We start from the raw sequence: 24,796 nt of genomic DNA, 5'->3' as shown, positions 1-24,796 counted from the left end.
TTCATGAATGCCTCCACAAGAATAAATCAAAATGAATCACTGACTTTGCAACTTGTTACTGTAGCTGTGATTGCATTTGGGTCTGAGTAAATCCTATCTGGGACCAGGAAACACGATTGTGTCTGACATTGGAATCCAGGAGCCAGGAAACCTAGGAATTTGTGATGATTTTCATGATCCATTCTCCAAGAACAAGAGCCTGTGGTTTCAGAATCTCAGGAAACATGGTTCGAAACCCATTGGAAAATTGTGACAGCTTGGTATCAGTCAAATAAGTGAATAAAACCATACAATAACCATTGGAGCTCAGCAAAAGTGATCCCAAAGCTGTCAGGTTGTGTGAATGGGTCACTAATATCCTTAGCCATGGTAACCTGTGGGCACTCCCTAGATTGAGACTGTATGTGACCAGTGATCTATTCACTACCTTCTCAGGGTCACCCAGGGTGGGTCATAAACCTTGTCTTTGCCAGAGACACCGACAGCCCTAGACAAATTAAAGAAAAGTCTTTTTTCTCTGCCTTTCCCCAAATTGAGAGGGATTTGCGAATCCCACATAATCATATGAAATGCATATCACTGAAACAGGCCATTCAGCCCATCTCCTTCATACTGTATGAGCCTTTCCCCAGCTCCCTTCATCATACCCTATCCTAATATCCTGCTATTCCTTTCTCCCTCCTGTATTTATCCAGCTTACCTGTAATTGTATTGATACAATACACCTCCAGCATTCCCTGTGGGGAATGAGGTCAACATTCTCCCCACTTTCAGGTCACTAAGATATTTCCTCTGGAATCCCAGTTCGATTTGTTAGTGACTGTATGATATTAACGATCATTAGATCAAGTTGCACCCACAAGTGGAAACATCTCAAGGTCAAGCCTGTCAAGACTCCCGTTGAGGTCGCTCCACAGCCTCTTGTTTATGCCACGGATAGGCTAGCCCCAGGATAACGGAATATGTAGGATAATGTGTACAGATCAGGTCAAAGTTGACAGTACAGTCACTGTCAGTCATTGCTTTTCCTCTGCTTTCAGAAGTGAAGGGTTTGCATGTGCACTGAGATTGGGTGATTGGCAGATTGAACTGTGATTGGCGGTGCGGAGAATTACAGGCTGGCAGCATTCTGTGCTGGATGCCCAGAATGTAGGAGAATTGTTACATGATCCCACACATGAGCCACTGGCTCTACAGGGGTAATACTGAACGTGCACAGTAGAGTCTCAGCACTGGCAGCAGCAGGTCACCAGTCAGTGTCAGCAGATTTCATAAATCTCAGGGAATCAGAGACTATCCCTTCCATAAATATGGCAATTATATCATTCGGGTTCAAGTGAGAAAATATTAAAACAACAACATTCTTCCTCTTCCCTTATGGACCAATACCCCTGTGAGAGTCAGTGTGTGTGGGATTGTACCCCAGTGAGAGTCAGTGTGTGTGGGACTGTACCCCAGTGAGAGTCAGTGTGTGTGGGACCGTACCCCAGTGAGAGTCAGTGTGTGTGCGACTGTACCCCTGTGAGAGTCAGTGTGTGTGGGACTGTACCCCAGTGAGAGTCAATGTGTGTGGGAGCTGTACCCCAGTGAGAGTCAGTGTGTGTGGGACTGTACCCCAGTGAGAGTCAGTGTGTGTGGGACTGTACCCCAGTGAGGGTCAGTGTGTGTGGGACTGTACCCCAGTGAGAGTCAGTGTGTGTGGGACAGTACCCCAGTGAGAGTCGGTGTGTGTGGGCTGTACCCCAGTGAGAGTCAGTGTGTGTGCGATCTGTACCCCAGTGAGAGTCAGTGTGTGTGGGACTGTACCCCAGTGAGAGTCAGTGTCTGTGGGACTGTGCCCCAGTGAGAGTCAGTGTGTGTGGGACTGTACCCCAGTGAGAGTCAGTGTGTGTGGGAGCCGTACCCCAGTGAGAGTCAATGTGTGTGGGACTGTACCCCAGTGAGAGTCAGTGTGTGTGGGACTGTACCCCAGTGAGAGTCATTGTGTGCGGGACTGTACCCCAGTGAGAGTCAGTGTGTGTGGGACCGTACCCCAGTGAGAGTCAGTGTGTGTGGGACTGTACCCCAGTGAGAGTCAGTGTGTGTGGGACTGTACCCCAGTGAGAGTCAGTGTGTAAGGGACTGTCTCCCAGAGAGTCAGTGTGTGTGAATTATTTAAAAGCAATGCTTTCATCCACTGAGATTAAAAACTAGTATTTAAATGAGCTTGGAAATCCCATTGGTGTAATTCACTTTGAAGTGCAGTCACTGTGATGGAAGTTTTTTGTGATATCGGACAGGTGTTTTGCTTGTGTTTGTCATTCATTGAGTGGGTGAGGTCTAATTAAAGGGACTGTGGCCTTTGGATGGAATGTGAATTAAACAATGTGTGAATTACTCGTTGCTAAATCTCTCTGTCTCTCTCTCTCTCTGTTTGTCAGCTTTGAGGTGCTACACCTCCTGCTCCAACGGGGGCACATGCAACAAGAATTCCAATGGTACCGAGGATTGTTTGTAAGTAAAAAGCATTATTGCTTTGGGAGTGTGTTGAATCATTCTGCACTCTATCCCGAGGCTTTCTATCTCTTTTCCCAGCCCTTTCTCTGCACTGCTCTGCCCTCCCTTCCGCTCCCCTCCGTTACTCTTTCCTTCATTCTCTCTCCTCTTCTGACCCTTTCTCCTTGCCTCCGAAGTTCTCCCCACTTGCCTCTCTTTTTTGCAGTGAGCAGGCACACCTCTGTGTGTAGCAGGGTCCCTGTGCTGTCCTGCCATTTAGCAGCTTGGGCTGATTTACTTTCGTTTTTGATACAAATGTGCCATTGTTGATTGCAGGACTGAGTTTCACAACAATGATAAGGTGTTTCACTTTAATTTAGGAACTTTTTTTTGTTTTGAACCTGGCATCCCTGGGAGGAAGGTGAAAAGTGGCCATATTCTTTAATTACCCTCCATTTAAGTAACAGTGATTTTTAAAAATTCTCCCTGCTGAAGTGAAAAATTTGACATTTTCTGCATCTGCGAGGTTGTTTCCCATTCTCTCAACTTGTTTATATCCATCTGCAATATCTTCATGTCTTCTTCACAATATCTTTCTCTACCTGGCTTAGTATTGTCTGCATTTTTATCCAAAATGTTATCCCCATCCCATAACATTTTATTTTCTACAGTAACTTATGACACTTCATCGAGTGTTTTCTGGAAATCCAAGTACAGTAGAACTCCAGGCTCCCCTTTATCCACAGCACATGTTACTCCTTCAAAGTGCTTCAATACATTGCTACTTTCCAATCTGATGGAGCGTTTCCTGAATCAAGGGAAGTTTGGGAAATTAACACCAACATATCTCCTACCTCATTAGCAACGCTTTTTCACAAACCGAGGACCGTGTCCATTTGGATCCAGAGATGTGTCAGCTACAGTTCCACCAGGTGGTTCAGCATCACTTCCCTTGTGATTGTACTTTCTCTAAGTTCCCCTCTCCGTTGCACCTCCAGCTATTACTGGAATTTGCTTTGAATCCTCGATAAGGAAGACAGAAGCTCATTTGGCCGTCATTTATTTATTGTCTATGATTAACTTCTCATTCTCACTCTCTACAGGACCAACATTCACCCCTTTGCTTTGTGAATCCTGTTGATACTCTTGCCATTACTTTCTACCCTTCTAGTTAGTTTCCCCCTCTCTCTGTCTGTCTTTCTCTAACTCCTTCCTTTTGATTAACGTTTTCGTTATTATCTGCCATTCTTTATAGTCTGAGCAGTAATCTGACCTGACACTCACCTTTGCATAGTTTTATGAGTTTTCCATAAGTTTGAAGCTAACTTGGACTTCTTTAGCTTATCACAGACATTTCTTTTATTCACTCATGGGACATGAGCATCCCTGGCTGGGGCCAGCATTTATTGCCCATCCTTGATGTTGACCTTGAGAAGGTGGTGGTGAGCTGCCTCCTTGAACCATTGCAGTCCATGTGCTGTAAGTTGAGCCACAATGCCCATAGAGAGGAAATTCCAGGATTTTGACCCAGCATGTGAAGGAATGACGATATAGTTCCGAATCAGGATGGTAAGTAGCTTGGAACTAACAGGGGGCGGTGTTCCCATGTATCTGTTACCCTTGTCCTTCTAGATGGGAGTGGTTGTGAGTTTGGAAGGTGCTGTTGAAGGAGCCTTGGTGAATTTCTGCAGTGTATCTTGCAGATAGTACACACTGCTGCTACTGAGCATCAGTGGTGGGGAGAGTAGATGTTTGTGGATGTGGTGCCAATCAAGTGGCTGCTTTGTCCTGGATGGTGTTAGGCTTTGTGAGTGCTGTTGGATACGTGGGCAACCAGACAAGTGGAGACTATTTTATTAAACTCCTGCCTTGTGCCTTGTCGATGGTGGACAGGTTTTGGGAAGTCAGGAGGTGAGTTATTCACAACAATGTACCTAGCCTCTGACCTGCTGTTGTGGTCAGTGTGTTTATGTGGTGAGTCCAGTTGAATTAATCCTGAACATGTTGATATTTGGAGAATTGGCGATGGTAACACCATTGAATGTCATGGGATAGTGATTAGATTGTCTCTTATTAGTCATTGCCTGGTATTTATGTGGCGTGAATGTTCCAAGCCTGGATATTGTCCAGATGTTGTTGCATTTGGACATGGATTGCCTCAGTATGTGAGGGGTTACGAATGGTGCTGAACATTGTGCAGTCATCAGCGAACACCCCCACTTCTGACCTTATGATGGAGGGAAGGTCATTGATTAAGCAGCTGAAGATTGTTAGGCCTGGGACACTATCCTGAAGAAATTAAACCTACTCTTCAGAACTTTTCTTTCCACTCAGAATATACTTACAGTATTCTGAAATGTTCCCTTAAACATGCAACAATCAATCTGACCTAGTACCCCAATTTACTTTGGCTGGCTCAACTTTCATGCCCACATATTTTCCATTATTAAGCTTAAAACACTACTGTTTGACCCTCTCTTCTCCCTTTACAACTGAACACAAAATTCAACTTTTTTGTGATCACTGGTTCCTAGGGTGTGCCTTTCACTTGAGATCATTCATTCATCCTGTCACATTACACAACATCCAGTCCGATATAACCAGTTCTGAGGAAGAGTCGCTGGACCTGAAATGTTAACTTTGATTCTTCGTCCACAGATGCTGCCAGACCTGCTGAACTTTTCCAGCAACTTTGTTTCTGTCCCTGATTTACAGCATCCGCAGTTCTTTTGGTTTTTATAACCAGCTCTCTGGGTGGTTCCAGAATGTGTTGCTGGAAGAAACAATCTTGAAATCTTTCTACAAATTCTAAATCCAGGTTGCTACTGCCAACACTATTTTTCTGGTTTATATGTAGACTAAAGTCGCCCTATGATTATTACTGTCCCTTTACCAGAAGCAGTCAGTTTGTTTGTTTTGTATGCCCTATCCTGCTTACGTTTAGGAACCTATATCTATGATTTCACTTGCATTCTTCATTTCCACCCAAACAGATTCCAAATCTGATCTCCTGAACCAAGGTCATCCTCAAACATTGCACCGAGGTTATCCTACATTAACAGTGCTACCCCTTCCAGCTTCACCGAGATTCTTATTCATCTTCAAAGTTATATACTCTTGAATATTTATCACCCTGAATTCATGTCTCCACAGTGTCTATCAATCACATTCACTTACTTCAATGTGTGCTAATACTTCATTCACTTTGTAACCATGATGTGGCAGTGCTAGTGTTGGATTGGCGTGGACAAAGTAAGAAATCACACGACACCAGGTTACAATCCAACAGGTTTATTTGAAAACACAAGCTTTTGGAGCATAGCCAGACAAAGGGGCTACGTTCTGAAAGCTTGAGTTTTCAAATAAACCTGTTGGACTGTAACCTGGTGTCGTGTGATTTCTTACTTTGTAATGAATGCTAAGCACATTCAGATACAGAGCTTTTGGTTTTGTCTTTTTGTTGTCATTGTAACATCTAGTCTTGATTGTTTGTGTATTTCTAGGTTTTTCTCTGCTCTTTGAGTCATTCTCGGACTCTCAATTTCCCATTTTACCATTTCCTTCTCTTACATTGTCCCTACTCTTTGACTTAACAGAGCTTTCCACATCTGATCATTTGCACCCACTCTTTAGTTTAAAATCCTCCTTAAGTTTGTGGTTCACAAGAAAGGAGGCCAATTACATTCAGGTGTAGACTCACTAACAGCCAGCTCCTTTCTCTAGAGTATGGCAACTCCACAGAATCTTGGAACAGGCAGAAAGGGACAAGTAAAGGGATTTTTCAAAGAGCTGGTACAGCTACAGTCGTGATGTGATGGGTCAAATAGTCTCTGTATGTTGTAATTCAGTGGGGACTACTGGAACAGTTGGTTTTGTTGTCAGGAATTTTTGTTGAAGCACTGTGTTACAGGATGGGTTTTAGATTGGGCAAGGTTATCTTGGGCAGAAAGCACTGTTGGTGGTGGGAGGGTTGTAGTGTTGGGGTGTTTGCCATGATTAGTGGATTGAGCTGTATATTTCTTGAGTTCTTGATGGTGGGAAATGTTCACTTTCAAATTTATTGACTTCCTTCCCTCAGTGACATTAGTGACTCGGTTGGGTTTTTACTGGGGACTGGATTGGGTTTTATTGGTTAGCCAGTTAGGTTTTTATCAGGGACCTGGCTGGGTATTTAATTGAGTTCTGGTTGGGTTTTTACAAACTGCACATTCTCTGACTACCTGTTGTGGAAATTGAAGTCCTCATCTTGGTGTGGTTAAACTTGTGACTGAGCCACAAGATAAATGCAGCGTAACTGCCAAAAATGTCAAGGGGAAGCTGAACAATAACCTGACAGACATCTTCCAAATGTTGAAACGGTTAAGTCAGGTTAACATGGAGAACAGATCTACCAGGACATTAATATGAGAGTCACAAACCAAGCCAAGGGAATGTGGACCATGCTCTCAGACAGAGTGGTTGAGGGGAATTTTTTAAGGGGAGACTGGATGAACGTGAGGGAGTAAGGAATGGAAGGATATGGAAAGACAGTGAACTGAACGGTAGGAGGTGGAGCATCATGTGGAGCAGAAAGTCAGCACTGAGCAGATCGACCAAATGGCCTGTGCCCTGCTGGGAATTTCTGTGCCAGATTTTAAAATGTGGATCTTTGCTTAGAACAGGATGTAAGAGGTACAAGGCAAGCGGAAGCTGAGGGAGGTTGAGGAGCTAAACAGTGTTCAATTCATTTAGAGAGTAAATTGTTTCAAAAAATGCAGCATCGTGGATCACAAACATTTTGATTTCCAGCCCCTGCGATGCCGCGTCCTGCCATCTGTTGACTGTAAGGATCACACATTGTGTCACTCACTGTTCCATATCTTGCACACACACAGCCTCTCTCCCTCCTGCGTGCCCCAGCCAGGGCCATGAGCAATTACCAGACAAAGTCCCCAAGCATCCCTTTCAACCAGTGAAAGCCAAGCCACACCACTCAGGCAAACCTGCGCCCACCCACCCCACCCCCCAATCGCCGCTAACGCTTCAATCTTTAAATCTGTTTTTCTCTCATTCTTTCAGTGGCTGACAGCTGGAGTTTGGTTGGACTTTGGGGTCTATTGTTAGACCCTCAGATTAATACTGTGTGACTAATCATCGTGTCTGAGGCTGTCAGGGCACGTCTTGCTGTGGCTGCTCTTTGCTGGGTTACAATGCCAGCGCAGATGGACACACATTCTAATTAGATCCTTTCGTTCTTTCTCTTCTTCAGCCCCTCCAATCCACCCCTCCCCCCAACAATGACATGAGGAGGGTGGGGGTATTATTCTTGAAGTAGAGAAAAGCATCCTCATCATTGAGGACAGACAGTAATGTTTAATAAGGTTCTAGCACTAAGCACCCTGAGATTTGGGTTAGCGACAAGTGGGATTATGCAGTGAAGCAACTTGGCAAATGGCCCTTGTTTCAATGTGTCTCCCTTAGTCACACAATGCCATCATTGTGTAGAGCCCAGGCCCAGACCCAACCTCATTCAAAACCCCAGCCCAATCGGAGAGTGTAAAAATGTGTTAATGGAGAGGGTGTTGGCAAGTTGTCTTCAATGTGAAGAAAACTCTGTCTCTCTTTTCTTGTTTCTACGTACCTCTCCATCTGTCACTGTTGCTCTTCTCTCTCTCTATCCCTTCTCAGTCTATCTTCTCTCTCTTTCTTCTCTCTTCTCACTCTACCTTCTCATTCTCACTCCACTCACTGTCTCCTCACTCACCCTCCCTTCTCACTGTCTCATACTCTTTTCAGTCTCACTCTTTCTGTCACCCCATCTGTTTCTCTCTTGGCTTTTCTCTTTCTCTTTCTTATCATCCCTGTCTCTTCTGTCCTCCACTGCCTCTTTGCTACCCCCTCTTTCTCTCTGAAAACTTGATCAAATGAGACATTTTTATGCAATATCTTAAAGGAGCAAAGAGATGGAGCATATGAGCAAGACAGAGTGTGAATGAATGAGGCAGAGGTCTGGAGACTGGTCTCTACAGCTGGGTACATACCAGTCCCTGATCCACAGTTTATCAGGTGGCTTCTGTCTACAGGGAGATGTCATTCTGGGTTCCATATCTTTGGAATAACATCCTGGTTCATGGACAGGCAGTGGAGAGAAATTTTTAGGAACTGATCTGGAGACAGAGGGGTCATTAAATGTGGTGAGACTGAACATGCTGGGATTGTTCTCCTCAGAACAGAGAAGATTAAGGGAGAATTTAATTGAAACAGTCAAAATGATGTACGTTTGGATTGAGTCAATAAAAAGCTGTTTCCAGGGGTGCAGAAGTTAGCGAACAGAGGCACACAGATTGAAGGGAATCAGTAAAAGAACCAGAGGGTGAGAGGAGGGGTTAAAGTTGTATCAGAGATAATGGGAACTGCAGATGCTGGAGAAATCAAGATAACAAAGTGTGGAGCTGGATGACTACAGCGGGCCAAGCAGTATCTCAGGAGCACAAAAGCTCACGTTTCAGGCCTAGACCCTTTTTTGATGAAGGGTCTAGGCCCAAAACATCAGCTTTCCTGCTCCCAAAATGCTGCTTGGCCTGCTGTGTCCATCCAGCCCCACACTTTGTTATCTCTGGGAGAGGAGGGGAATGCTTTTGATGCAATGAGATGTTGTGTTCTGGGATGTGCTGACTGCAAGGGCACTGGGAGCAGATTCAACAGGAATTTTCCCAAAGGGAATTGGAGAAATACCAGAAAAGGGGAAACATGAAAGCCAATGGGACAGAGCGGTGGATTGGGATTAATTAGATAGTTCTTTCAGAGAGCCAGCACAGACACGGTGAGCTGAACCACCTGGGGTGATGTACTGTATCATTCTCAGACTGGTTCACCCATCTCGCCCAACCCGTGGGGCGGCACGGTGGCTCAGTGGTTAGCACTGCAGCCTCACAGCGCCAGGGACCTGGGTTCGATTCCAGCCTCGGGTAACTGTCTGTGTGGAGTTTGCACATTCTCCCTGTGTTTGCATGGGTTTCCTCCAGGTGCTCCAGTTTCCTCCCACAGTCCAAAGATGTGCAGGCTAGGTGGATTGGCCATGCTAAATTGCCTGTAGTGTTCAGGGGTGTGTGGGTTATAGGGGGATGGGGTGGGTGGGATGCTCAAGGGGCAGTGTGGACTTGTTGGGCCGAAGGGCCTGTTTCCAGACTGTAGGGAATCTAATTTCAAATCTCCCGCTCTGCTCACTCACCCACATTGGCTCCCACTTCAGCAAGACCATTTGTTTACTAATCTCACCCCTCCATGGCCTCACCTCACCCTAGCTCTGTACCCTCCTCCAGCCTCTCAACCTTCTGAGATCTCTGCACTTCTCCAACTCTTGGCTTCTTGCATTTTACTGATTTTAATCTCCTTGCCGTCGATACTGTCCTTTTACTGCTTGAATTCTCACTCTCTAAACCTCTCCACCTTTCTCTCTTTTCCCTCAAGATTTCCTTAAAATTGGCTTACTTGACCACTCTCTAAATCACCTGCTTCTCTTATATATCTTTTTTGTGGCCAGGTGTCGATTTTGATTTCCTAATGCCCCCTGTGAAGTGCCTTGGGATGTCTACTCATGTCACAAGTGCTAATAAACATCAATTGTTGTTGGACAGGAGACAGTGTTTTAGCCTGTATTTTCCCATCAAGCCTCATGCCCTGTTGTTTGCTTGCAGAGTAAGAGGTGACAACATCTGTTGTGTGTGTGATCCTGCCAGACATCGGGCCATTATTAATGGGAATTAGACCCAGAGTCTGAGACTGCTGCCGGGCTGAGAGTGAGACAGGATTGACAAGAACAGAATTGCTCCATTGAGCTGCTGTAGGAGTTAACTCCACTTGCAATCAATATGCCAAGTGTGGGTAATGCTCTCTGTTAGATGCCGCCTGCATGGGTCACCATGCAACAGTTTTAAAAGGGCTGTGAAGTGCAACAAGCTCAGTGTGCCCAGCAAAAGGGAAACTGGACTGCACACAGTTTTCATCTAATAACTGTATTAACTTTCACTGGCGTAAGGATTCCACATTGCACACTCACTAGATGTCAGCCTAGGCAGTGTCGTTTTTTTAATTCAGCCACAGGACACAGGCATCACTGGCTGGGCCCAGCATTTATTGCGCCGTCCCTAGTTGCTCCTTGAGAAGATGGCGGTGAGCTGCCTTCTTGAACCTCTGCAGTCCCTGTGCCCTAGGCTGACCCACAATGCCCTTAGGGAGGAAATTCCAGGATTTTGACCCAGTGACAGTGAAGGGACGGCGATAAATTTCCGAGTCAGGATGGTGAGTGGTTTGAAGAGTAACCAGCAGGAGGTGGTGTTCCCATGTACCTGCTGCCCTTGTCCTTCTAGATGGAAGTGGTCATGGGTTTGGAAGGTGCTGTCTGAGCGTCTTTGGTGAATTCCTGCAGTGCATCTTGCAGATAGTACACACTGCTGCTACTGAGTGTTGGTGGTGGGGGGAGTGGATAATCTGGGTGATATTTGGCTGGGTTGGATTTGTCCTCTTTTTTGTGTACAGGTCATACCTGGCAATTTCTCACATTGTTGGGTGGATGCCCATGTTGTAACTGTACTGGAACAGGTTGGCTAGGGAAGCAGGAAATTCTGAAGCACAAGTGTTCATATTATTGCTGGAATATTGTCAGGGCCCACAGCCTTTGTAGTAGCCAGTGCCTCCAACCATCTCATGATATCACTTGGAGTTAGAGATCTACAGCACAGAATTTGCACCGGTCAATATCAACCACTTAACTATTCTAATCCCATTTGCCAGCACTGAGTGACAGTCTCGTATGCACATCTAAATACTTCTTCAATGTGATCAGGGTTTCTGCCTGTCCCACAATCACAGGCAGTGAGTTCCAGATTCCCACCACTCTCTTGGGTGAAAAGATTTTTCTCACATCAGTACACCTACTGCCCCTTCCCTTAAATCAATGCTTCCCCCATCACTAATCCCACTATCCAGGGAAAACTTCCTTCCAGTCTACCCTGTCCATGGTCCTTATAATGTTATACACCTCAATTGTGTACCCGCTCAATCTTATTCAAATTCCCTTCATCACTGAAACTTTCCAGTCCAGACAAAATCCTGGTAAATCTCCTCTGCACCCTCATCTCTGCTGTCACATCCCTCCCACAATGTTGATTCCAGGACCGCGCACAGCACTCTAGCTGTGGCCTTAACAACATTTTATTTAGTTCCACCATCATCTCCTTGCTCCTAAACTCTATGGCTCAGCCAGTAAGGGCTGGTATCCCATCTGCCTTCTTATTCCTTCCAAAAAATAATTAAATGGAATTGACTAAAGACTGGCATCTGTGATGCTGGGGCCACTGGAGGAGGTTGAGATAGATCATCCACTCGGCACTTCTGACCAGAGGTGGGTGTGTGATTCTGTGTCTCTTAATCTCAATGACACTGAGATTAACTGGAATGTGGAAGCTTTCTGGTGTCTGTAGCTGAGTCTCAAGTTGGACAGGCCCTGACGTTCCTGAATCATTCTTATTGAACATCTGAAAGTGGAAGTATTTTAGGAGCTGTGCTTTGATGTTTAAGATCGAGGTGAAAGGTGCTATTCAATAATTAATCCAAAGACAGGAATCATTTATTTAGTACACACCACTTGAGTTGAACATTGATCAATGAACAGGCTAGCGACATTTGCTGCTTCTCAGCTTCCCTCCTTCAGACTCAAAGGCTGGACTGTAACATGATACACTCCACAGGAATAAGTGATAATGGGAACTGCAGATGCTGGAGAATCCAAGATAATAAAATGTGAGGCTGGATGAACACAGCAGGCCCAGCAGCATCTCAGGAGCACAAAAGCTGATGTTTCGGGCCTAGACCCTCCATCAGAGAGGGGGATGGGGTGAGGGTTCTGGAATAAATAGGGAGAGAGGACCGAAGATGGAGAGAAAAGAAGATAGGTGGAGAGGAGAGTATAGGTGGGGAGGTAGGGAGGGGATAGGTCAGTCCAGGGAAGACGGACAGGTCAAGGAGGTGGGATGAGGTTAGTAGGTAGATGGGGGTGCGGCTTGGGGTGGGAGGAAGGGATGGGTGAGAGGAAGATCAGGTTAGGGAGGCAGAGACAGGTTGGACTGGTTTTGGGATGCAGTGGGTGGAGGGGAAGAGCTGGGCTGGTTGTGTGGTGCAGTGGGGAGAGGGGACGAACTGGGCTGGCTTTGGGATGCGGTGGGGGAAGGGGAGATTTTGAAGCTGGTGAAGTCCACATTGATACCATTGGGCTGCAGGGTTCCCAAGTGGAATATGAGTTGCTGTTTCTGCAACCTTCGGGTGGCATCATTGTGGCACTGCAGGAGGCCCATGATGGACATTCATCTAAAGAATGGGAGGGGGAGTGGAAATGGTATGCGACTGGGAGGAGCAGTTGTTTATTGCGAACCGAGCGGAGGTGTTCTGCAAAGCGGTCCCCAAGCCTCCGCTTGGTTTCCCCAGTGTAGAGGAAGCCGCACTGGCTACAGTGGATGCAGTATACCACATTGGCAGATGTGCAGGTGAACCTCTGCTTAATGTGGAATGTCATCTTGGGGCCTGGGATAGGGGTGAGGGAGGAGGTGTGGGGGCAAGTGTAGCATTTCCTGCGGTTGCAGGGGAAGGTGCCGGGTGTGGTGGGGTTGGAGGGCAGTGTGGAGCGAACAAGGGAGTCACGGAGAGAGTGGTCTCTCCGGAAAGCAGACAGGGGTGGGGACGGAAAAATGTCACAGTGGTCGAGAACGCCCTTGACCGCGTCTCCCGCATTTCCCGCAACACATCCCTCACACCCCGCCCCTGCCACAACCGCCCAAAGAGGATCCCCCTCGTTCTCACACACCACCCCACCAACCTCCGGATACAACGCATCAGCCTCCGACACTTCCGCCATCTACAATCCTACCCCACTCTCTCCGTGACTCCCTTTTTTCTCTCCATCTTCGGTCCGCCTCCCCCTCCCTCCCTATTTATTCCAGAACCCTCACCCCATCCCCATCTCTGATGAAGGGTCTAGGCCCGAAACGTCAGCTTTTGTGCTCCTGAGATGCTGCTGGGCCTGCTGTGTTCATTCAGCCTCACATTTTATCATCTTGGACACTCCACAGGAATCTCCCTTGTTATGAGAATTGTGATGTGGAATCTTCCCATTCATCCCTCCAATCCATGCTGGTCTTTCTGTTCCACAAAAACCACCCCTCACCTGCTTTTCATCTCCACATTCAAGCCCCACTCCAGTCACCAGTCCCTTTTATTCCTTTCTCCTTCATGCATCTTCCCCAACACCAGTCACCCGGGACACTCTGTTTGGGAGAGATCTTCACCCTCTTCCCCACTCTTTGGAGGAAGATGTTTCTCCTGAATTTCCCACTGAATTGATGAAGCATGCGCTCAGGCTGGTGACCTCTGCTCTAGTGGTCTTACAAATAAAATCATCTTCTCAATATCTATCAAAGCCTTTGGATACTTTAAAAGCCATTTCCTGCTAGTCTTGCAGCATTTTTGGGGGAGAAAGCAGGGTTAATACTTTGGGTCCAGCGATGCTTCATCAGAATTGCTTAAGTCAACAGAATTGAAACATTAACTCTGCCATCTCTCTCCACAGATGCTGCCAGACTTGCGGAGTTTTTCCAGCAATTTCTGTTTTTGTTTCAGATCTCCAGCATCTGCAGTTCTTTGCTTTATGTTCCCACCCATCTTTGTTTCAGAGAGAAAGGAGACTTTCAATCCTTTTGGTCTCCTCCTTCTGATAAATCATGTACATGAGGTGTTATAAAGACAAACTCACCATAGTCCCGCACTCTTATTAGACAGCGAGAAGACTGCTGGTGGGTTTAACCTGAGGGGCAAGGGGAGAGGTTGAGGAGGAGAATCCTTCATGATAATATCAGCTGGTGTGGGAATTGAACCCAAGCAGGTGGTGTAATTCTGTATCGTAATGCAGCCATCCAGCTAACTGGAGTGCACCGACCCCCCATGACACCATAATATTTGGAGCTGTGGTAGCTCAGGTGGAGGCAGAGCAATGGGCTGTCTTTGCCTGAGCGATTCAGAGGCCAAGGTTAAGAACTCTGGGACATGAACTGACAACCGAGTAAGAGTGTGGAAGAATTTAAATAAATTTTGCAACAAGAAAAATTAGCCTCAATGGCAGTTGTGTCCCACTGTACAAAGCATCACTGAGGACAGAATGGTTTGCACTGCTACGTCACAGTGCCAGGGATCTGGGTTCACTTCCAGCCTTGGGTGACTGTCTGTGTGGAGTTTGAACATTTTTATTTGATTTGATTTGATTTTCTTGTCATGTGTACTGAAATACAGTGAAAAGTTTTGTTTATGATTGGTACCGGTAGATCACAGCAACCCAAGCCCTCTATCTCCCTTTTTATGTTTTGACTCTTTGTTAGCTATCTGCCCCACAATGGTGGTGTCGTCAGCGAACTTGTTGATGATGCTCATTCAGAATTTGGCAACACAGTCATACGTGTACAGGGAGTACAGTATTTGGGTTTCCTGCAGGTGCTCCAGTTTCCTCCTGGGCGCACAATCCAAAGATGTGCAGATTAGGTAGATTGGACATGTTAAATTCCCCACAGACTCCAGGGATGTGTAGGCTGGTTGGATTAACCATGGGAAATCAAGGAGAAGGTAGGGTGTGGGTATGGGTGGGGTGCACTGTGGAGGGCTGGTGTGAACTCAACGGGCCAAATGTCTTCTCTGCGCTGCAGGTTTCTATGGGAGCGCACCTGGAGTAGCTTATACAATTGGAGTTCCCTTACTCAAGGGTGGCTGTACTTGTATTGGAGGCAGTTCACTAGATGGATTCCAGAGATGACAGACTTGTCTTACGAAGAGAGATTGAGCAGTTTATCTCACACTCTTTGGAGTTTACAAGAATGAGGTCTATAAGATGCCAAAGAAGATCGACAAAGTAGACGGAGAGAGGATTTCTCCTCATGTGAGGCAATCCAGAATGAAAGGCCATGCTTTTAAAATGGGGGGCAGCAGATTTAAACAGAGATAAGGAAAAATTCCTTCTCTCAAAGTGTCACGATTTTGTGGAATTCACTGTCCAGACTGTGGCTGATGCTGGGGCATTGGGCAAATTGAAGGAGGAGATGGACTGATTTTTAATAAATAATGGTTAAAGGATTATGGAGAGCAGGCAGGAAAATAGAGCTGAGGCTGAAATGAGATCATCCATGATCATATTAAATAGCGGAGCAAACCTGAGGGGCTGAATGGCCTCCTCCTTCCCCTGGTACTTACATAAGCTGCCAGGTTGTCATGAAAGCCCATCTGTTTCACTGATGTCATTCAGGGAAGGAAACTGCCATCTTCATCCAATCTGGCCCTACATGTGACTCCAAACCCACCGCAATGCGATGGACTCTTAACTGCCCTCTGGAATGGCCGAACAATTCACTTACTTCAGGAGCAATTATTATATTATATTATTATAGAACATTACAGCACAGTAAAGGCCCTTCGGCCCTCGATGTTGTGCCGACCTGTCATACCGATCTGAAGCCCATCTAACCTACACAATACTTTTAGATTGTGAACCAACTTCCATTCCCTCCCTTTCTTTTAGCTTTACTTGTTACATTCTCTGTCACCTGCTGCCTTGCCGGTAGCACTAGGAGCCCCACAATCAATGAAAAATTAATAACGGTTATAAAGAGTCATAAAATCAAACTGCCACTCAGTGTGCAACTCATTGCAGAACTGTCTGTTGTGTGCAAATACTGAAATTAGACAGCGCGAACAGAACAGTCAAGAGAGTTTCAGAAGTGGTTCAATGAAGGTGCTGACAGAGGCCTTTGTGGGGTTAGGGAAATTGCTGCTGTTTACTGATTAACTGTTCCCACCATCTCATCAAATTATTCAGCCTTTGCCCTAAATCTGCCGGCCCTGTCCTCGCCGTCATTTCCCACTAGCCTCACAGAGACAGCCCTGTTCCAGCACCTCTCACCTTGGAATGGTGCAAGGTACCATCTGGACAAGGACGCAAATCCCACAATCTAGCAACTGCTTCAGGATCAGAAACGTGACAGGCAATTTTTGCACAGCATCAATCCACAAACAGCAGCTTCTCCATGTCCATTTCATTTGACTTTTGTGATGTTGGTTTTGGGAAAATCTTGTCCAGCACACCAAGAAGAATACTCTGTTCTTCTATAAGATGTCACCAGAAATGGCAGGCAGCCTCTGGGCTTTCGGTTCTGTTTGAAGGTGGCAACACCAAGAGTGCCCGCTCCCTCAGCACTGACCCTCCGACAGTGCCCGCTCCCTCAGCACTGACCCTCCGACAGTGCCCGCTCCCTCAGCACTGACCCTCCGACAGTGCCCACTCCCTCAGCACTGACCCTCCGACAGTGCGGCGCTCCCTCAGCACTGACCCTCCAACAGTGCCCACTCCCTCAGCACTGACCCTCTGACAGTGCCCACTCCCTCAGCACTGACCCTCTGACAGTGCCCACTCTCTCAGCACTGACCCTCCGACAGTGCCCACTCCCTCAGCACTGACCGTCCAACAGTGCCCACTCCCTCAGCACTGACCCTCCGACAGTGCGGCGCTCCCTCAGCACTGACCCTCCGACAGTGCCCACTCCCTCAGCACTGACCCTCCGACAGTGCCCACTCCCTCAGCACTGACCCTCCGACAGTGCGGCGCTCCCTCAGCACTGACCCTCCGACAGTGCCCACTCCCTCAGCACTGACCCTCCGAAGGTGCCTACTCCCTCAGCACTGACCCTCCGACAAAGCGGCGCTCCCTCAGCACTGACCCTCCGACAGTGCGGCGCTCCCTCAGCACTGACCCTCCGACAGTGCAGCACTTCCATAGCACTGACCCTCTGACAGTGCCCAATCCCTTAGCACTGACCCTCCGACAGTGCGGCACTCCCTCAGCACCGACAGTGCCCACTCCCTCAGCACTGACCCTCCGACAGCGCCCACTCCCTCAGCACTGACCCTCTGACAGTGCAGTGCTCCCTCAGCACTGACCATCCAACAGTGTGGCGCTCCCTCAGCACTGACCCTCCGACAGTGCCCGCTCCCTCAGCACTGACCCTCCGACAGTGCGGCGCTCCCTCAGCACTGACCCTCTGACAGTGTCTGCTCCCTCAGCACTGACCCTCCGACAGTGCCCACGCCCTCAGCACTGACCCTCCGACAGTGCCCACTCCCTCAGCACTGACCGTCCAACAGTGCCCACTCCCTCAGCACTGACCCTCCGACAGTGCGGCGCTCCCTCAGCACTGACCCTCCGACAGTGCCCACTCCCTCAGCACTGACCCTCTGACAGTGCCCACTCCCTCAGCACTGACCCTCCGACAGTGCGGCGCTCCCTCAGCACTGACCCTCCGACAGTGCCCACTCCCTCAGCACTGACCCTCCGAAGGTGCCTACTCCCTCAGCACTGACCCTCCGACAAAGCGGCGCTCCCTCAGCACTGACCCTCCGACAAAGCGGCGCTCCCTCAGCACTGACCCTCCGACAGTGCGGCGCTCCCTCAGCACTGACCCTCCGACAGTGCAGCACTTCCATAGCACTGACCCTCTGACAGTGCCCAATCCCTTAGCACTGACCCTCCGACAGTGCGGCACTCCCTCAGCACCGACAGTGCCCACTCCCTCAGCACTGACCCTCCGACAGCGCCCACTCCCTCAGCACTGACCCTCTGACAGTGCAGTGCTCCCTCAGCACTGACCATCCAACAGTGTGGCGCTCCCTCAGCACTGACCCTCCGACAGTGCCCGCTCCCTCAGCACTGACCCTCCGACAGTGCGGCGCTCCCTCAGCACTGACCCTCTGACAGTGTCTGCTCCCTCAGCACTGACCCTCCGACAGTGCCCACGCCCTCAGCACTGACCCTCCGACAGTGCCCACTCCCTCAGCACTGACCCTCCGAGAGGGTGGCTCTCCCTCAGCACCAACACTCCGACAGTGCGGCTCTCCCTCAGCACTGACCCTCCGACAGTGTGGTGCTCCCTCAGCACTGACCCTCCAACAGTGTGTTGCTCCATCAGCTCTGACCCTCCGACAGTGCCCACGCCCTCAGCACAGACCCTCCGACAGTGCCCACGCCCTCAGCACTGACCCTCCGACAGTGCCCGCTCCCTCAGCACTGACCCTCCGACAGTGCGGCGCTCCCTCAGCACTGACCCTCCGACAGTGCCCTCGCCCTCAGCACTGACCCTCCGACAGTGTACACTCCCTCAGCACTGCCCATCCGACAGTGCGGCGCTCCCTCAGCACTGACCCTCCGACAGTGTGGTGCTCCCTCAGCACTGACCCTCCAACAGTGTGTTGCTCCATCAGCTCTGACCCTCCGACAGTGCCCACGCCCTCAGCACAGACCCTCCGACAGTGCCCACGCCCTCAGCACTGACCCTCCGACAGTGCCCGCTCCCTCAGCACTGACCCTCCGACAGTGCGGCGCTCCCTCAGCACTGACCCTCCGACAGTGCCCTCGCCCTCAGCACTGACCCTCCGACAGTGTACACTCCCTCAGCACTGCCCATCCGACAGTGCGGCGCTCCCTCAGCACTGACCCTCCGACAGTGCCCGCTCCCTCAGCACTGACCCTCCTACAGTGCCCACTCCCTCAGCACTGACCCTCCGACAGTGCCCGCTCCCTCAGCTCTGACCCTCCGACACTTCCCTGAACACTGCACTGCAAGTGTCTGCCTGGATGAAGCGCCAATATTCTATGTGTAAAGCATTGGTGGTGTACAGTGGACACCTCTGTTTTACTCATTGAGCTGTTCCGGTTGGGGTTGTGAGGGTATCCTTGACTCTCCAGAGGAGTGCCCACATTTCATCCACTGCGATCTATCATGCAGTGGCACAAACCAATAGCAAGGCTTGAAATAGGAACAGGGACTACTGTTAGTATTGAAGGCACACTCAGTTTTGGCAAGTGAATTACTACCTCTGACACTGGCTAAAGACTTGTGTCTGTGGGACCCATACCTCTGTTATAGGGAGTGTATGTGGGACTGTACCCCAGTGAGGGTCAGTGTGTGTGGGACTGTACTCCAGTGAGAGTCAGTGTGTGTGGGACTGTACCCCAGTGAGAGTCAGTGTGTGTGGGACTGTACCCCAGTGAGAGTCAGTGTGTGTGGGACTGTACCCCAGAGAGAGTCAGTGTGTGTGGGACTGTACTCCAGTGAGAGTCAGTGTGTGTGGGACTGTACTCCAGTGAGAGTCAGTGTGTGTGGGACTGTACCCCAGTGAGAGTCAGTGTGTGTGGGACTGTACCCCAGAGAGAGTCAGTGTGTGTGGGACTGTACCCCAGTGAGAGTCAGTGTGTGTGGGACTGTACCCCAGTGAGAGTCAGTGTGTGTGGGACTGTACCCCAGTGAGAGTCAGTGTGTGTGGGACTGTACCCCAGTGAGGGTCAGTGTGTGTGGGACTGTATCCCAGTGAGGGTCAGTGTGTGTGGGACTGTACCCCACTGAGAGTCAGTGTGTGTGGGGCTGTACCCCAGTGACAGTCAGTGTGTGTGGGAGCTGTTCTCTGAACATTAGTCTTGACTGATATAACTCACCAACATGTGTTCTTCCTCTTTCATTTGCGAATTGTTTTCAATCTTTGCAATTCTTGTTCCTTGCTGAGGTTTCTCCGTGAACATCAGTTCCGTCTTTACCCTCTCCTGTGTCACGCAGTCTCTGGAATGTAGACTCTGTCTTGATGCTGAGGTGTCATGTGCTTGTTGTTAGAACAGCTCTCCGTCACAGATTGGGGCAGAGGGTGTTTTTAGGAGTTGAATAATTGGATAAATTCCCAGGATGGGAACGAGTACCACAACCTGCATTCATTGTTCACTCTGTCTGTTCCACCCACTTCATTCATGCCAACTCTTTCCAGCATTACCAGAACAGGAACACCTGTACGCAACTTGCATTATATGTCATACATTACAACAGTGACTGTGCATCATGAAGTTCTTCATTGATTATAAAACTGTTAGGGATGTCCTGTGGTCAAAAACAGGTTGTCTCCAAGACAAAGTCTTTCATCTGTTTCTTACATTAATAATTGTTAGACACCACTGTACTTCTGGCATGTCATTGTTTCTCAGCTGCCCTGTGCTCAGTTGCCAGCCCGGTATCTATTTTTGATTTTTCTTCATCATCAGCTCAGGCCCTTGGTGTCTGGGGCAATATTGGCCCGTCTGGAGCTGAGAGCCCAGAATTTAAACATTTGCACCTCTCTCATCAATGACTCTCTGGCAGGGAGGCCATTAGATTGGAACCAATTAATTTTTGCCTCTGGTACAAACAGGAAGTGATGTTGGTTAGGGAGCTACTGAACAGAGCTGCAAAATAAGTTTAAAATAAGCTTCACAAGAAAAAAGGACCTTTTCAAAATTGATAAAATTCTCACAGGTCCAGACAGGTTAAACACAGGAAGGATGTTCCCAATACCCTGGGAGTCTAGGACCGGAGTTCACAGTTTTAGGATATGGGGTCAGCCATTTAGAAGATGCAGAAGTTAGGGTGCAGTTGTACAAAATCCTGGTTAGGGCCCACTGGGAGTACTCTGAGCAGATCATGGCTGCACTCCTTAGGAAGTCAAAATTGGCTTGGAGAGAGGACAGCATACGTTTATAAGAATGATACCTGGTCTTCAGAGGTTATGTTACGAGGAGAGATTATACAAATATACTGTATTCTCTAGCATTTAGAAAGTTACGGGGTAATCTGATCAAAGACTCCAAGATATGAACAGGAAAAGACAGGGTAGATAAAAATAAACTATTTCCACTTGTTGGGGATTCTAGAACTAGGAGCATAGTCTGAGAGTTAGGGCCAGACCGTTCTGGAGAGATGTTAAGAAGCACTTTGACACACAAAGGGTGGGAGATGTTTGGAACTCTCTTCCACAAATGGCAGTGCAAAATGTATTAAGGGATCTGGGCCAAATTCCTGGGCCATTGAGTTAGGCCACAGATCAGCCATGATCTCATTGAATGGTAGAACAGGCTTGAGGGGATGAATGGCCTACTCCTGTTCCTATATTTTTATTTAGAACTGGGATGAGGAAAAATGTTTTCATGCAGCGAATGGAGAGCTTGTGACAGTCCCTGTCACAGAAAGCAATTGAGGCTAAAACATTAAATGATATAGCTTTTAGGGCTAAAGGGAGCATAGGGTTTGGAGGAGAAAGTGGGACCAGGGGACTGAGTTGGACTGTCAGCCATGATCATATTGAATGATGTTGCAGGCTCAAAGGGCTGAATGGCCTACTACTGCTCCTATTTTCTATTTTTCTAAGAAACTGTTTGCATGTGGGAGCCAGAAAGGCAGAGGATAAGCTTAAAGATAAATGGGGCCAGAGAGGGATAAAGAGTAGTGATCAAAACTGGAGTATTAAATGAATAAACCAGGGTCCAGTTTTAAGGATAGGCCTCAGTGGGCCCACCAGTCTCTGGGCAGGTGTTTTGTATCACCTGCTGCATCAGTGCCTCCCCTGGATTGACATTTTTATTGCTCATTAACCCTCCGGAATCTGAAATTCTTCCAGTTGATTACACTCCATTGACGAAGAACGTGTCTTCAGTTGGAATGTCCGCTGCTGAATGCGGATAAAGTTAGAGGTGGAGGGAGATTTTTTTTCTGACATCAACAGTAGCTCCTATGCATTAAAAATACATATGAGGCGAAGACCTGGCACTTACTTGGACTTTATAAAGAGGTGCTGGACCAAAGTCGCTGATCTGGTATCTGCAGGTCGAGTGCAGAAACAGGGTAACCTAGAAACAGAGCCGTGCAGAAAGTGAGGCTCTGGGATTGGAGAGTGGCTGCTGCGGGACACAGCAAACAGACAGCGAATCCTTGCAGGATGTTCTCCATCACAATGTGAGCTCCTTTCAGTGGCTATGAGCCTCTCTTTCCCCCCACCCCCCAACACAGTCACCAGCAGCAGATGTCTGCTGGCATCGCGATGGGAAAGCAAACACCCAGCTTAATATTACCATTGAGATCAAAGGTCACAGAGCCATCTGTCCTAGACACCCCACTGTCAGAAACTCTTTAGATTTTTCAGATTTTGGGATCAGGGAAAGGCATGTGAAGGAGAGAGGGAGCGATTCCCTCCACACACACTGACTGTCACTGGGAAACAGCTCCCACACACACTGACTCTCACTGGGGTACAGTCCCACACACACTGACTCTCACTGGGGTACAGTCCCACACACACTGACTCTCACTGGGGCACAGTCCCACACACACTGACTCTCACTGGGGTACAGTCCCACACACACTGACTCTCTCTGGGGTACGGTCCCACACACACTGACTCTCACTGGGGTACAGTCCCACACACACTGACTCTCACTGGGGTACGGTCTCACACACACTGACCCTCACTGGGGTACAGTCCTACACACACTGACTCTCACTGGGGTACAGTCCCACACACACTGACTCTCACTGGGGTACGGTCCCACACACACTGACCCTCACTGGGGTACAGTCCTACACACACTGACTCTCACTGGGGTACAGTCCCACACACACTGACCCTCACTGGGGTACAGTCCCACACACACTGACTCTCACTGGGGTACAGTCCCACACACACTGACTCTCACTGGGGTACAGTCCCACACAAACTGACTCTCACTGGGGTACAGCCCCACACACACTGACTCTCACTGGGGTACAGTCCCACACACACTGACTCTCACTGGGATACAGTGCTACACACACTGACTCTCACTGGGGTACAGTCCCACTCACACTGACTCTCACTGGGGTACAGCCCCACACACACTGACTCTCACTGGGGTACAGTCCCACACACACTGACTCTCACTGGGGTACAGCCCCACACACACTGACTCTCACTGGGGTACAGTCCCACACACACTGACTCTCACTGGGGTACAGTCCCACACACACTGACTCTCACTGGGGTACAGTCCCACTCACACTGACTCTCACTGGGGTACAGCCCCACACACACTGACTCTCACTGGGGTACAGTCCCACACACACTGACTCTCACTGGGATACAGTGCTACACACACTGACTCTCACTGGGGTACAGTCCCACACACACTGACTCTCACTGGGGTACGGTCCCACACACACTGACCCTCACTGGGGTACAGTCCTACACACACTGACTCTCACTGGGGTACAGTCCCACACACACTGACCCTCACTGGGGTACAGTCCCACACACACTGACTCTCACTGGGGAACAGTCCCACACACACTGACTCTCACTGGGGTACAGTCCCACACACACTGACTCTCACTGGGGTACAGTCCCACACACACTGACTCTCACTGGGGTACAGTCCCACACACACTGACTCTCACTGGGATACAGTCCCACACACACTGACTCTCACTGGGATACAGTCCCACACACACTGACTCTCACTGGGGTACAGTCCCACACACACTGACCCTCACTGGGATACAGTCCCACACACACTGACTCTCACTGGGGTACAGTCCCACTCACACTGACTCTCACTGGGGTACAGTCCCACTCACACTGACTCTCACTGGGCTACAGTCCCACTCACACTGACTCTCACTGGGGTACAGTCCCACTCACACTGACTCTCACTGGGCTACAGTCCCACTCACACTGACTCTCACTGGGGTACGGTCCCACACACACTGACTCTCACTGGGGTACGGTCCCACACACACTGACTCTCACTGGGCTACAGTCCCACTCACACTGACTCTCACTGGGGTACAGTCCCACACACACTGACTCTCACTGGGCTACAGTCCCACTCACACTGACTCTCACTGGGCTACAGTCCCACTCACACTGACTCTCACTGGGGTACAGTCCCACACACACTGATTCTCACTGGGATACAGTCCCACACACACTGACTCTCACTGGGGTACAGTCCCACTCACACTGACTCTCACTGGGGTACAGACCCACACACACTGACTCTCACTGGGGTACAGTCCCACACACACTGACTCTCACTGGGCTACAGTCCCACACACACTGACTCTCACTGGGGTACAGTCCCACTCACACTGACTCTCACTGGGGTACAGCCTCCCACACACACTGACTCTCTCTGGGGTACAGTCCCACTCACACTGACTCTCACTGGGCTACAGTCCCACTCACACTGACTCTCACTGGGATACAGTCCCACTCACACTGACTCTCACTGGGCTACAGTCCCACTCACACTGACTCTCACTGGGGTACAGTCCCACACACACTGACTGTCACTGGGGTACAGTCCCACACACACTGACTCTCACTGGGGTACAGTCCCACTCACACTGACTCTCACTGGGGTACAGTCCCACACACA

At 48.9% G+C, this 24,796-nt stretch overlaps 1 protein-coding gene across 1 annotated transcript in view; it reads left to right on the top strand.

Moving 5' to 3' along the window:
* Positions 1-24,796, top strand: part of LOC125465428 (neurogenic locus notch homolog protein 1-like) — a 110,715-nt gene that overhangs the window by 6,087 nt on the left and 79,832 nt on the right. The window contains exon 2 of the mRNA XM_059638134.1: positions 2,421-2,493. Within this exon, the coding sequence (XP_059494117.1) occupies positions 2,421-2,493 (73 nt within the window). The remainder of the gene's footprint in view (positions 1-2,420; positions 2,494-24,796) is intronic.

This window comes from Stegostoma tigrinum, chromosome 29 (assembly GCF_030684315.1).
Source record: "Stegostoma tigrinum isolate sSteTig4 chromosome 29, sSteTig4.hap1, whole genome shotgun sequence".
Taxonomy (NCBI): domain Eukaryota; kingdom Metazoa; phylum Chordata; class Chondrichthyes; order Orectolobiformes; family Stegostomatidae; genus Stegostoma; species Stegostoma tigrinum.
Note: the sequence above shows the minus strand (reverse complement) of the source record. Positions and strands in the feature narration are given on the sequence as shown.